Source organism: Podarcis tiliguerta (genome assembly GCF_965153285.1).
Source record: "Podarcis tiliguerta genome assembly, chromosome: 13".
Lineage (NCBI taxonomy): Eukaryota > Metazoa > Chordata > Lepidosauria > Squamata > Lacertidae > Podarcis > Podarcis tiliguerta.
Window position 1 is genome coordinate 43,047,232 of NC_139546.1, and position 13,492 is coordinate 43,060,723.

The 13,492-nt window shown below is 43.7% G+C and overlaps 1 protein-coding gene across 1 annotated transcript; it reads right to left on the reverse strand.

The window, feature by feature from the left end:
- Positions 1-27: 27 nt before the first annotated feature.
- On the reverse strand, positions 28-12,275 carry LOC310663169 (snaclec convulxin subunit beta-like). The gene is made up of 6 exons (XM_083410831.1): positions 12,179-12,275; positions 11,183-11,251; positions 4,683-4,792; positions 3,701-3,820; positions 1,900-2,026; positions 28-545 (listed from the first exon to the last, which is right to left on the reverse strand). The coding sequence occupies exons 1-6, from the start codon at positions 12,243-12,245 to the stop codon at positions 478-480; spliced, it is 561 nt and encodes a 186-aa protein (XP_083266957.1). The 5' UTR covers positions 12,246-12,275; the 3' UTR covers positions 28-477.
- Between the last annotated feature and the right edge of the window lie 1,217 nt (positions 12,276-13,492).

Here is a 13,492-nt window from a genome sequence, read left to right on the forward strand (position 1 = left end):
ATAAATTTAGTAAAACAGTCAAGCTGCTCAGCCGTACCCTGTTTTTAATATTTGCTCCAAATCATTTCAGAAAACATGCATGTACATTTTCAGCCCATCCTGCAAATGAGAAATAAATAGTGTAGCTGCTTCCCATTTAATTTCCTGGATTTTCCCTTGCCACATCGACAGATGTAACATTCTCACAACCAGTATTCAAAGGAGGCACACAGTACACTCATTGATGGACTTTTTCACTTCAGGATGCAAGTGGGGCATCACACTTCTGAAGTCAAAAATTCTCTACGGGTCAGAAGCATTTTCCTAACTGTGAAACTCAAAAGTTCACTATTCGGTTGGCTATGATCTGAGAGCAATTGTTTGGACATCCATCTGCTCCAGAACAATTTCAGCTACCGGAATAATAGTCGCTAAGCAAAGGCACACAATAGCTTCTTAAAACCAGATGCAATTCTCCTTTATCCCTGGGGTGCATCCTCAATACAGATGGTATTTGCAGACGTACATGTGTTGATTACTCTTAGGTTCAGCGATCCAGTAGATACCTAAAAGAAAGATGAGGCAGCTGAAAAGGGGGACCAAGAAATCTGAGTAGCAGCATATCTGACATCAGGTGTGGGGAGGGGTCAAGTTTGACCTGTGGGCCAGAGGTTATCCAACCCTGATTTCCAGTATCTCAGTGGCTGAGCATCTTCTCTGCATGCACAAGGCCCCGGGCACAATCCTCAGCATCTCCAGATAGGGCTGGGAAACACTCCTGCCTGGAGCCCTACGAAGTCACTACCAGTCAGTGCAGACAGTGCTGAGCCCCACTCATAATACTAATAATTTTATTATTTATACTCCGTCCATCTGGCTGGGTTTCCCCAGCCACTCTGGGTGGCTCCCAACAGAACACTAAAAACAGAACAAAACTTCAAACATTAAAAACTTCCCTAAACAGGGCTGCCTTCAGATGTCTTCTAAAAGTCAGATAGTAGTTTATTTCCTTCACATCTGATGGGAGGGCGTTCCACAGGGCGGGCGCCACTGCCAAGAAGGCCCTTTGCCTGGTTCCCTGTAACCTCAGGTCTCGCATGGAGTGAACTGCCAGAAGGCCCTCGGCGCTGGACCTCAGTGTCTGGGCTGAACGATGGGGGTGGAGATGCTCCTTCAGGTATACCGGACCGAGGCCATTTAGGGCTTTAAAGGTCAGCACCAACACTTGGAATTGTGCTCGGAAACATACTTAAACTCAATTTAAGGCAGCTTCCTAGGTTCATTTCGGCAGTGCACTGTGTTGCATTTTATTTTGTGGTACATCACCGTGCGTGGGACGCGGGTGGCGCTGTGGGTAAAACCTCAGTGCCTAGGACTTGCCGATCGCATGGTCGGCGGTTCGAATCCTCGCGGCGGGGTGCGCTCCCGTCGTTCGGTCCCAGCACCTGCCAACCTAGCAGTTCAAAATCACCCCCGGGTGCAAGTAGATAAATAGGGACCGCTTACCAGCGGGAAGGTAAACGGCGTTCCGTGTGCTGCGCTGGCTCGCCAGATGCAGCTTGTCACGCTGGCCATGTGACCTGGAAGTGTCTGCGGACAGCCTTGGCTCCTGGCCTATAGAGTGAGATGAGCGCACAACCCTAGAGTCTGGCAAGACTGGCCCGAACGGGCAGGAGTACCTTTACCTTTACCTTACATCACCGTGCAACTCTTGTGCTGAGGGGCAGTATAAAGAACTGCAATAAATACATAGCACGAGAATCGTACAGAGGCAAACCTCACCCCTGTTCTGCTTCAAAGGTCAATCTATCTCTCCACCATCCATTTCCATTATTTCCATGCAACAGTGGAAGTTGGTTGGCTGATATGGACTGAGTGCACTCAAGGTGGGCACCCGGCTATGCCTACCCCTGCCCGAACCTTTATCTTTTGATCTGTCGACGGCCAGTGCCATGGGTATCGGAGGGTTCCTCGATCTTAAAGGCTGTCCAAATTTCTCATACCGCCACGTGGAGTTATCGGTCCATCTCCAGGGCGCTGCTGGATCCTACAGAACAAACAGTGAAAAGAAAAATTAGCATTATGAACTAGAAGAGGCCACTACTTGAGAAACTGATGAAACACTCCTATACCTACAGAGGTAAGACCTGTTGAGTTCAATCGAACTTACTCCCAGGTAATTGAGCCTCACGCATCAACCCTTTACTTCTTTTCCTGGCAGTAAGTCCCGTTGAACTCAGTTGGAATTACTCTAGAATATGCGACTGCAGCAGCAAGAATGTTGCTTTCCCAAAAATGGAAAGAAGAAGTCCCGACGAAAGAAGAATGGACACAAAAACTTACGGAATACGCAAAGATGGTGCAACTTACCGGAAAAATAAGAAATCAAGATAACAAACTATAAAAGAATGGAAATAGCCTATCGAATATTTACAAATAAACTGTAAACAGATAAGAACACTGGCAGGATTATTGTAATAACCTACAGTTTTTAAGCGTATACATTTAAAGTAGATGAATAAATGATTAAGTTAATTTGGACTATGCAGAAAATATAAAAGTAGATAAATAAATGATGGATAAATGATTAAGTTAATTTGGACTATGCAGAAAATATAAAAAACAAATTTAAAGAACCACAGAAAGAGGGGGCAGTAATTCGAGTTTTGAAATGATTGTAAAATTATTGAGATGTATAAAACTGAAAATCATAAATAAATTTTTTTTAAAAGGAAAATTAGAATAGACACGTGTGATATTGGACTCTTTAAAGTCACAAAAAGTGAGAACATCAGTGTCATATACAGTGGTACCTTGGGTTAAGAACTTAATTCATTCCAGACGTCCGTTCTTAACCTGAAACTGTTCTTAACCTGAGGTACCACTTTTGCTAATGGGGCCTCCTGCTGCCGCCGCGCAATTTCTGTTCTCATCCTGAAGCAAAGTTCTTAACCCCAGGCACTATTTCTGGGTTAATGGAGTATGTAACCTGAAGCGTCTGTAACCTGAAGTGTCTGTAACCCGAGGTACCACTGTACAGGAAGTTATCTATATATGCCTTTCTGAAGAGCTTTTGAAATTTCCCCACTCGTCTGCCCCAAATAGACAACTGACGTGAAGAAAAACTTTGATGCGTTTTCTCACTCTTTCCCAATCGGGTGCTCTGCAGAAGATGCTTCACCTACCACCACCAACAGATGTGTTGGCCAAAGTCAAAACGGACTTCCCTCAATAACTTTCAGAGAGCCAGAAATGCTGAGACAGGTAAATCTGCCACCAGCACTTCCTGTGGTGTAATAAGCTGTGGATATGCGCAATACTCATTGTGGGACACGGGTGGCACTGTGGGTTAAACCACTGAGCCTAGGTCTTGCCAATCAGAAGGTCGGCGGTTCGATTCCCCGTGACGGGGTGAGCTCCCGTTGCTCGGTCCCTGCTCCTGCTAACCTAGCAGTTCGAAAGGACGTCAAAGTGCAAGTAGATAAATAGGTACCACTCCAGCGGGAAGTGTTTCCGTGCGCTGCTCTGGTTCGCCAGAAGCGGCTTAGTCATGCTGGCTACATGACCTGGAAGCTGTACGCCAGCTCCCTCGGCCTATAAAGCGAGATGAGCGCCGCGACCCCAGAGTCGGCTACAACTGGACCTAACAGTCAGGGGTCCCTTTACCTTTACCTTTATGTGCAATACTAACAGTGGAGCCCACCCACTCCCTTGTTCTTACATCAGTTCCCTCTGCGCCAATCCAGTAACGCGTCCGCTGCCCCATCACGTGAAAGATGAAGCTTTGCTCGTCATCGCTATGAACAGAGGCTAGATGGGTACCGAATCTCTCACAGTTCTCCTGATATGAAATAAGAAGAGTAGAATAGGTGGGACTGCAGTCTCTTTCCAGAGCATGAAAAACTTTCAAAAGTCACAGTTTTTCTAATCTTGTGGTGTGGTTTCTCTAACTAAATAATCTGTACAAAGGTCCATATGCATTATCTTTGTGTGGTTATATTTGTTGTTTGTAATGTTTAATGGAAATAATGGGAAATCCACAAATTAGGAGAAAGCGTGCATAAGAATGCATCTGTTGGTGAAAAATAACATAAAATGCATTAGATGAGGGAAAATACCTAACCAAAATGTGTATTTCAGGCAAAATTGCATACAAAAAGGTGGTTTTCTATTTTGATTTTGTTCTGTGAACCGCCCTGAGACCTCTGGGTATAGGGAGGTATATAAATTCACCAAATAAAATAAAATAAAAAAATATTAGGAGAAATTTGCACTACGGTGCTGATGAATTTTCATGAGGATTTTAATGAGTTTTCATTCATTTTAAAAAAAGTAACACAAATTGATACAGAAATGTGGATGACTGTGCCTCGGAAAATAATGGAACTTTATAGAAAGTGAAACTGACAGATTTGTTAATCCATTATTATTATTATTATTGCTATCATCAACAACAGCAACTTATTAGTTTTCTTGCAAATGCAAACCTTAAAATAATCACAAAACAAAGCATGGGAAAATCTAAAACATGTCCACATTTTTAAAAGGCAGGATTAAAATATCCCATCCACAAAAAGTTAGGATCACATATGTCTGGATTCTTAAACACACACGCGCACACACACACAATGTACCTTAACTGTACTCCAGATTCTTACACACACACACACACGCACACACACACACGCACACACACACTGTACCTTAACTGTACTCCAGTCATGAGTGTTGCCTGTGACTGGTAGGTAACAAGCATCTTTGTATTGAAACCAGGCATTGGCACAGCATCCCTGAGTGCAAGGACAAAAGAGTCCTGGAAAGGAAGGAAGCAGTTTTCTGTGAGAGGACAGGACAAGGGCAGAACATCTTCTTTGCATACAGAAAGTCCCAGGTTCAGTCCCCAGCATCTCCAGGTAGGGATGGGAATTTCCGCTGTCTGAAAGCCCTGGAGAGCTGCTGGCAGTCAAAAAAAATGTTCAAAAACCTTTATTGCATTAGCAAACTGCCATAGCAAAATAAGACAATACAAAAAAGAAAGAAGACAAACTAGCGACAAGCAACCCAGCAAAATTCAGGTGTTTTGGCTGGCATAGTGACATTTAAGTTACCCGAAGACAATAATGCAAAGATATAATAGCCAGCGCCCAAAAACTAGTATGCGGGTATATATAAAGCACAAAATGGCCCCAGAACAGACTCAGCATATTGAGTTAAAAGTAATAAAAAGATTAAAACAGGTCCAGGTCTAGGGCACGCTACCCTGTCAGAGTAGCCCTGAGTTTCAGAGCCTGCACTATGAATATTGCCACCCCACGTGAGATTTGGGGATTTGCGTCCACTAGAAGCGATTTCAAACAGTCTTCCTTAGATGTAATGGTGGACGGAATCAAAAGGAGGAGCTTAGATCTTATTGGCTCATAAATAGGGCAGTAGAAAAAGAAATGTATGAAGTCCTCTACTTCATTCATTGTGCATGGACATAGACGCTGGGTAATAGGGGTCTTAGAATAAATCCCCTGCAGGAAGGCCGTGGGTATAGAATGGAAGCGGGCCATAGTAAACGCTCTTCTCAAGTTGGGCTCCGTCAGGTCTATCAAGTAGTTGGCAAGTGATCTTACCACTTTCACTTTAGGGAGCCACATGGAGAGGCGAGCTGAGGTGGACTGTGCCCGGTCCATGGCCTCGTCTCTTGTAAGAATCCAGGCCCGGATTTTATGTTTGTCCCAAGAGGACAGCGAGTCAAGATTTGGGAGAGAGTAGCGTGCAGTAATAGTCACCATGGCCTTGGACCATTTATTGCTTTGAGAACACGTTAAAAAGGCTTGCCTGGCTAGTAGGGGACCTGGGGCATTGATTAATTTACAATAAAAGCTAATAATTCTAATGTGGGCTCTCGCAACAATGGAGGGGAGGCCCAGTTCTGTTCTTAACTGTGCTGCAACCGAGCCCTTGGGGAGACCCAGTATCTTCCGTGCAAAAGAGTTTTGTAGAATCTCCAGCCGTTGTAGTGTTTTTAAATTCCACCCCCAGATTTCAACCCCATACAATAACATCGGGAGGACTTTGCTGATAAATGCTTTTCTGATTGGTGGAACCAGCTGGCCGCCTTTTGCATAGTAGAATTTCTCCAAGGCTTTGATGGTTCTGCGGGCAGCCAGGATGGTTGTATTTAGGTGAGCTGACCAGCTAAGCCCATGCTGAAAAATGATACCCAAATACTTGAATGCTGAACAATGTTCAATAGAATGGCCCTCAAAATTCCAGAGTGACTTCCGAGTTTTCATGCCAAAAGTAAGAATTTTGGTTTTGGCGAAATTAATTTTAAGGGAGTTGGTATCACAATATGTCATGAGCCCTCTGAGCATGTTGTTTAAGCCCAGCTTGGTTAATGACAGTATCACCATGTCGTCCGCATAGAGTAATATGGGGATCTTGAGCTGTTGTAAGGAGGGGGCAGATTGATTTAGGGCCTTCGTAGTTGTGACGATGTCATTGATATAGAAATTGAATAGAAAAGGGGCCAAGAGGCAGCCCTGTTTGACCCCTTTATTCAGAGGGAAAGAATCAGAAAGAGCTCCCAGAGGGCCGAATTTTACTCTGGCCGATATGTCATTATGAATTTCCATAAGAAGGAGGAGGAGTCTCTTATCTATGCTGGTATGACTAAGCTTCTGCCATAGCCTATCTCTGGGAATGGAGTCAAAGGCGGAGGTCAGGTCCACAAAAGCCGCGTGTAGTTTGCAGTTGAACCTGTTTAGGTATTTATCAATCAGGGTAAGTAGAACAAGACATTGGCCAGATGTGCTGTGACCTTTGCGGAAGCCAGCCTGTTCCGGATGGAATAGCTTTGTTTCTTCTGCCCACTCAATTAATTTCTCTAGCAAGAATCTAGAGTAAACCTTGTATGATATGTCCAACAGGCTGATAGGTCGGTAGTTGCGCGGATCTTGTGGGTCCCCCTTTTTATGTATTGGGATAACTATGCTCTGTTTCCAGTTAGGTGGAATCTTAAGAGTAGCATTAATGGTGGTAAAGAGAGATGCTAAAATAGGGGCCCACCACGACTGGTTCGATAAGAATACCTCAGGTGGTATCATGTCCTCCCCCGGGGATTTATCCCCTGATAGCATGCTAATTAGTTGAGTACATCTCTCTGGGGAGACTGGCTCCCAGGTGGGCAAGGCAGATGCTGGAAGGGTGGTGACTACATTTACGTCAGAATCTGAGGTGGAATACAGCTGAGCAAAGTGAGAGTGCCAGCTGGCTGCTGTGATGTTATTAACAATGAATGAGGGGGGTCTTAGACCTGCATTAATTAAATTCCAAAATTTCTTGTCGTCACGGGTTTTAATGGCCACTGACAGAGCCGACCAGCGTTCTTTCGCAAAGAGCAATTTCTTATGTTGGAGCAGCTTCTTATAGTATGAACGAAATTGGGCTAACTCCCTGATTTTGCTCTGAGTGCTGTCTGCTTTCATGTCTGACTGGAGAAATCTAAGCCTACTTCTGCACTGTTTGCATTCTTGGTCGAACCAGGTTTGATTCTTCCAGGATAGAATCGCACGGGAAGGTTTCGTAAGCGAAGGGAGCAAGTAGACTAGAATTTGCTGGAAAATTGAGAAATGATTCACATTCGTTGTTAACAGCTGAGCTTTCAGGGCTAGGATCTCAGGGGAATTTAGGAGGACTTTTATGTCTTGCTCCAGGTAGATGTCCCACTTCTTGCGTCCGGGGGCCAGGGTCGATGAATCCTGGGGGTGTGGTGAGCTGGGAGGCCCCAGCTGTGTGTGGTGAAAGGAGATGGCAATTGGAAGGTGGTCACTTTCGGTTCTGTTGAACACATTGAAACAGTATGCCTCATCATTAAATGCTGAGGAGGACCAGATGTAATCTATAACACTTGCCCCTCTAGATCCTAAAAAAGTATAGTATCCCCCGGACCAGTCTTTGGGTGTGCCGTGCAAGCTGTGTAGCCCGCAGTTTATAGTGAACTCCAGCAGTATGATGCCAGCCCTATTAATGGTCTTGTCCTGTGAATTCCACGTAGGAAACCACTCCTCTTCTATGAATAATTGCGACTTATCGGTGAATAAGCTTATATCTGCTCCGATTCTGGCATTGAAGTCCCCCATTATAAGGATCTCTGACTTTGGAAATTCAGCCCCAGATTTATCTAGAATAAATCTTAAATCCTCCCAAAGCTGATTTGAGTGAGAGGAGGAGTAGGTAGATGGATTGTACAAGTTTACACATATGAATTCCCCAAGCGAGCTGTTAGTGATGTGCAAAGTTTGAATGTAATTACTCTCTAACCAAAAGATAGGAGAGATATTAAGCTGAAGCTCCTGCGAAACAAATGTTACCAGGCCTCCACTAGGGCGCCCATACAAGTGTGTTTTGGTCGCAGGAATCACAAAGGCGTCATAGCCCGGTAGGGATGGGGGGGGTGAAGATTCTAAGCACCAGGTCTCTTGTATACCCATAATCTGGAATTTCGCTAAAAACTCTTTCATATCCCCGTCATCCTGTTTGGACGTCCATCCTGCCACATTCCAGGATAGCACATTAAAGCAATTTGAGGAGGGACTATGTGCTAGTCAATTGCTCTGGTTGCTGGTGGGAAGGACATTGCCAGGGGTCTGAGACAGCTCCAGGCGAGGTACTACCGAAGGTATCGAAGGGGTGGTGAGTTGATTGATGTGACCAGCAGGGTCTTCAGTAAAACCTAAGTTGTCTCTTTGCACAGTGGGTTCCTTAACGTTTATATATTGGCTTGAAAAGGTTGCGGATAAATGAGGTTCTACCAAAAGAGGTTGACTGGCAAAGGACGAGGATATAGAGTCATTTGACTGGACCGCACTGAATGAAGACTCCAGGTCAGGCATAGAAGAATAGGACATTGACAGATTACCAGGATGAGGTGTGTTTGGCGCGTTACTCTTTAAGGCGGAGGACGAGGTAGTTGATTGCAGATCTATTAGTAGAGGTGAAGGGGGTCTGCGTTGCGACGGTGTATGAGGAGCTTCCGCCAGGCAGACTGCCAAATCATCCGTTATTGGAGTCCCAGTATTTGGCAGGGGTTTCTGGGGTGTTAGCCCCTTCATAACTGGTTTCCTTTGATTTAGTAGGTTGCTATGTCCAGGATTTGAGGAGATTTTCTCTTGAAGTACATGTGTAAGATGCTGCTTGAGTGTATCAAGCCTGTTTATAACTTCCTGCTGTTCTACTAATGGCAACTCGCCATAGGATGAAATAAGGTCCCTCTCCTCTGAGATATCCAAATGGCTGGGCCCGCTTTGGTCATGCTTCTTTGTTGCTGGAGTAGATAAACCAGGAAGCTTGGGCTGAGAGGGAGGGTGAGGTTCCCGGGTGGACAACTTGAGTTTCAAGACTGAGTCGCGCCTGTCTGGCGGGCAGCTACCTTTTTGTACGGTGCTGCGGAAGAGAGGTTTAATCCTGGTGTCATTAAAGACTCTTGTTGGGAAGATGCCCCAGGTGGCCAGAAACGCTTTACGCCTAACCAGTATGGAGGGAATTTTTGGAGACTGGAAGGAGAGCAATACTTTTTGGAGCCGATGGTGGTAGTTTAAAAGTTTCACTGTACTGAGGTCTATTAGCGGAGGCCAAATCTGAAGGAGTTGCCTCAGATGATCTTTGACATCTCTCGAATTATTCCACCTTGGGGACCTGGGGTCCCTACTGTGTATAGTTAGGCATATTTTGTTTGGTTGTAAAATCAGAGATTGAGAGTCCAATTGAGTTTTTAGGAGGTGACCACCAGTACCACTTTCATGTCTAATAAGGGAGGTATACCTCTGTCCCTTTAAATCCCTCGGAGGCAGAGTGTGGTTGAGCTGGAGCTCTAGCAGATGGGCCTCAAGCTTTTGGTGGAGATTATCCACCTGCATGGAGATCCCATTTATGCTCTTAAAGATGCAGCGCAGGGTCCTGGTTATTAATTGGAAATGATCGAGTCCCATGCCATCGCCGAGGGCCAACTCGGGCTCCCCCTTCGAGGTGGCTCTCACCTCTTTGTCATTATCGTTGGCATTATTCGTTGTCTTCGAGTTCACCCCCTCCACTTCTATATCGGCTGCGAGGTCAATTAAAGGATTAAAACGATTGTGAGTTTCAACCATGTAGCTAACTTCCTCATTATTTCTATTACAGTTAGGAAAAAAAGTATCAATCTTGGACTGTTTGGGCCTCGGGGGAGGCATTGCCTCATCCAGGTCCCTTGGCCGCTTGCCATGGCCCATAGTGGAGATTAGAAGCAATATCCACAATAATTGGAAGTATCCTAATACACCTTAGAGAGTATTGTAGGAAGCAGGGGAGTGGAGAGCGAAGAAGAAACAAAAGTAAAGTTCGTTGCTTACTTACAATTCTCAGTCATTTCGGTTCAATGTCTTAAAGGTCAGACTTAGCAAGAGTTATCAAAAGTAGGATAGTATCGCTCTTGTAGTCTGAAGAGCAGCTCGTAAAATTTTTTTGCAGTGTGTTGTCAAGCAAGCTAATACGTTTATATGTTTTCAGGCTTCTTTGCACCAGAAGATCTTCACTCCGCTGCTGGCAGTCAGTGCAGACAGCACTGAGCTAAATTGACCTGTGGGCTAACTCAGCGCCACTCATTTCAGGGGTTGAATTTATGCAAATTTCTTCCTTGAGGGATCTTTTAAAAGGGTGGGAAAGAGATAGATATATAGATGATAGACAGATGATAGATAGATAGATGATAGATAGATGATGATAGATAGATAGATAGATAGATAGAGATAGAAAATGAAAGCCACAAGCAAAAAATAAAAAGGGTGGGAAAGGGATAGATATATAGATGATAGAAAGATGAGAGAGAGAGAGAGAGAGAGAGAGAGAGAGAGAGATGATAGATAGATAGATAGATAGATAGATAGATAGATAGATAGATAGATGATAGATAGATAGATGATTGATAGATAGATAGATAGATGATAGTTGATAGATAAATGATAGATGATAGATGATAGATAGATAGATAGATAGATAGATAGATGATAGATAGATAGATGATAGATAGATAGATGATAGATAGATAGATAGATAGATAGATAGATAGATAGATAGATAGATAGATGATAGATGATAGATGATAGATAGATAGATACATAGATATAGATAGATAGATATGATGATATAGACTTACAACAAAATGATACACACAAACCTGTCCTCTTCGTAGATCTGTCGTCGTCTTCACCACTGTTCTCAACTGTTTCCATGGAGTCTCCAGAACCTTAGCAGAAAACATCTATTTTCTTTTTTTGTTATAGTAATTTTTTAAAAAAAGCATTCAGAAAGAAGAAGAGTAACATATTGGGTTGTATCTACTGTCTGCCCTATTCAGAGAAAGCCCACTGGGTGGCATGCAATACTAGTCCTACTCAGAGTTGACCCGCTGAAGTTAACAGACACGACTAACTTAGGTTTTCTATGAGTCTCCTCTGAGTCAGATTTAATTGAATACAACCCATTAAAGAGCGTCTCCACCCCCATCGTTCAGCCCAGACATTGAGATCCAGCACCGAGGGCCTTCTGGCGGTTCCCTCATTGCGAGAAGTAAGGTTACAGGGAACCAGACAGAGGGCCTTCCTGGTAGTGGCGCCCACCCTGTGGAACACCCTCCCTTCAGAAGGAAATAAGCAGCTATCCTATCTTTAAAAGACATCTGAAGGCAGCCCTGTTCAGGGAAGTTTTTAATATTTAATGCTGTATTGTTTTTAACACTTGATTGGCAGCCGCGCAGAGTGGCTGGGGAAACTCAGCCAGATGGGTGGGGTATAAATAAATTATTATTATTATTATTATTATTATTATTATTATTATTATTATTATAACTGGTGGGCATGGCTGTCAGGTGCATGAATTTCGGTGCTCGGCTCCAAGTTGGACTTAGTTGGATACAACCCACAGCCATTAACCCACAAGGATAAAGAAGAGATTTGACTCTCATTTTAAAGTACGCAATATGGTATCTCGTCATCACCAAACTTCTTATTTCATTATTATTCTTATTTTATTATTATCATAAATAATATGAGGCAAGCTCACCAAGGACTAGCGACTGAGGAGTGGGGCACAACAGAGGATGCTTTGCCTACCACCCCCATTCCGAAAAACAACCCCGGAGCCATCTCTGCCTGTCCTTTCCTGATAGCCTTACCTGCCACCACGGTGCCTGCAATCACCAGAGCGATGGGCAGGAGTACTTGGGCAGGCCGCACCACCATCTCTGATGAGGAGGATTCGGGAACGTGGAAGCTCTGCTACGGAGGCAAACGGTGCTGAAAAAGGCAAAACTACATTATTATTACATTATTAATGTAATGAAATTAGGGATTTGAAGTATTAACTCTTTTTTATTTTATTTTTCTTTGTTCTATATCTTGTAATGTTTTTCTTTTTTCTTTGCGATAAATGTGAAAACCAATATTATTATTTTTTGAAAAACAACAACAACAACCCTGCTCTTCCTTGAAGGAGCTGGGGACAAGGAACCTGTCCACTTCTTCGCAGCAACCTTATGTGGTTGCTTAAGATGGAAAATAAAAGTATTGGTAAGTGGCCGAAGGCTATTTATGGTTCAGAAAGGATTTGAAGCAAGTCTTCCTTTGAAGCAAGCCTAGCCTGACACTCTCGGTACATCACACCCAACTGAAGAATGCTTCACCTTCTGAATTTCTGCCCTGGGGCTCAGCTGTTAATAGAGCCCCGGCAGAATAATTAAGAATCTGGTGCAGTTCTGAGCCAAGGCTTTCGCCCAGAATTATATTTCCACGTTGGGGAAGGATTTCGCCCGTTTAGCAAACCCTCCAACATTTCACAGAGAATATTAGGGACACCCCACTTTCAGGACCTCACAGAGCTACAATTCTCATAGTGATTTAATCTATTCCTTTTTCCAGGGAACTCTGAAAATTGTAGGCAGGTAGGGGGTTCTCCTAGCAACTCTCAGCACCCTTAATAAACTACAGTTCCCAGGATGCTTTGGGGCTACAGCCAAGACTGTATCACAATGCTTTAGATGTAAAGCTTGGATGTGGCCACTAGTCACCCACCATATGAATTTGCCCGAAGGGATCTAAGTTAGCGCATTACACGCAAATTAAAATTAGCACCTGCAGTTTTGTGTCATGGGCCTGCGTCCAAAGTCCTTAATTTTTTAAAAAAATCATTTTTATTGATTTTCCAATAAAAAAACATCCAATTAATATATCCAATCATAACACTCCAATTAAAATGAAAAACTAAAATAAAAAAACCAAATTATAATCCAAATTATAATTATTAATTTTTCAGCACTCCCCATGGTCTGGATCTCTGAAGCATATCTCCCCATCTCAGTACTGCCTCTCCTCATTATTTCCATATTTCCCCACATCTCAATTTTGACGCTTTATAATTCTCCATCCCTGAGTCCACATCCCAAGTCCTTTAAATAGGTACAAAAAGTCATGGCACCCCACCCCGAAACGCA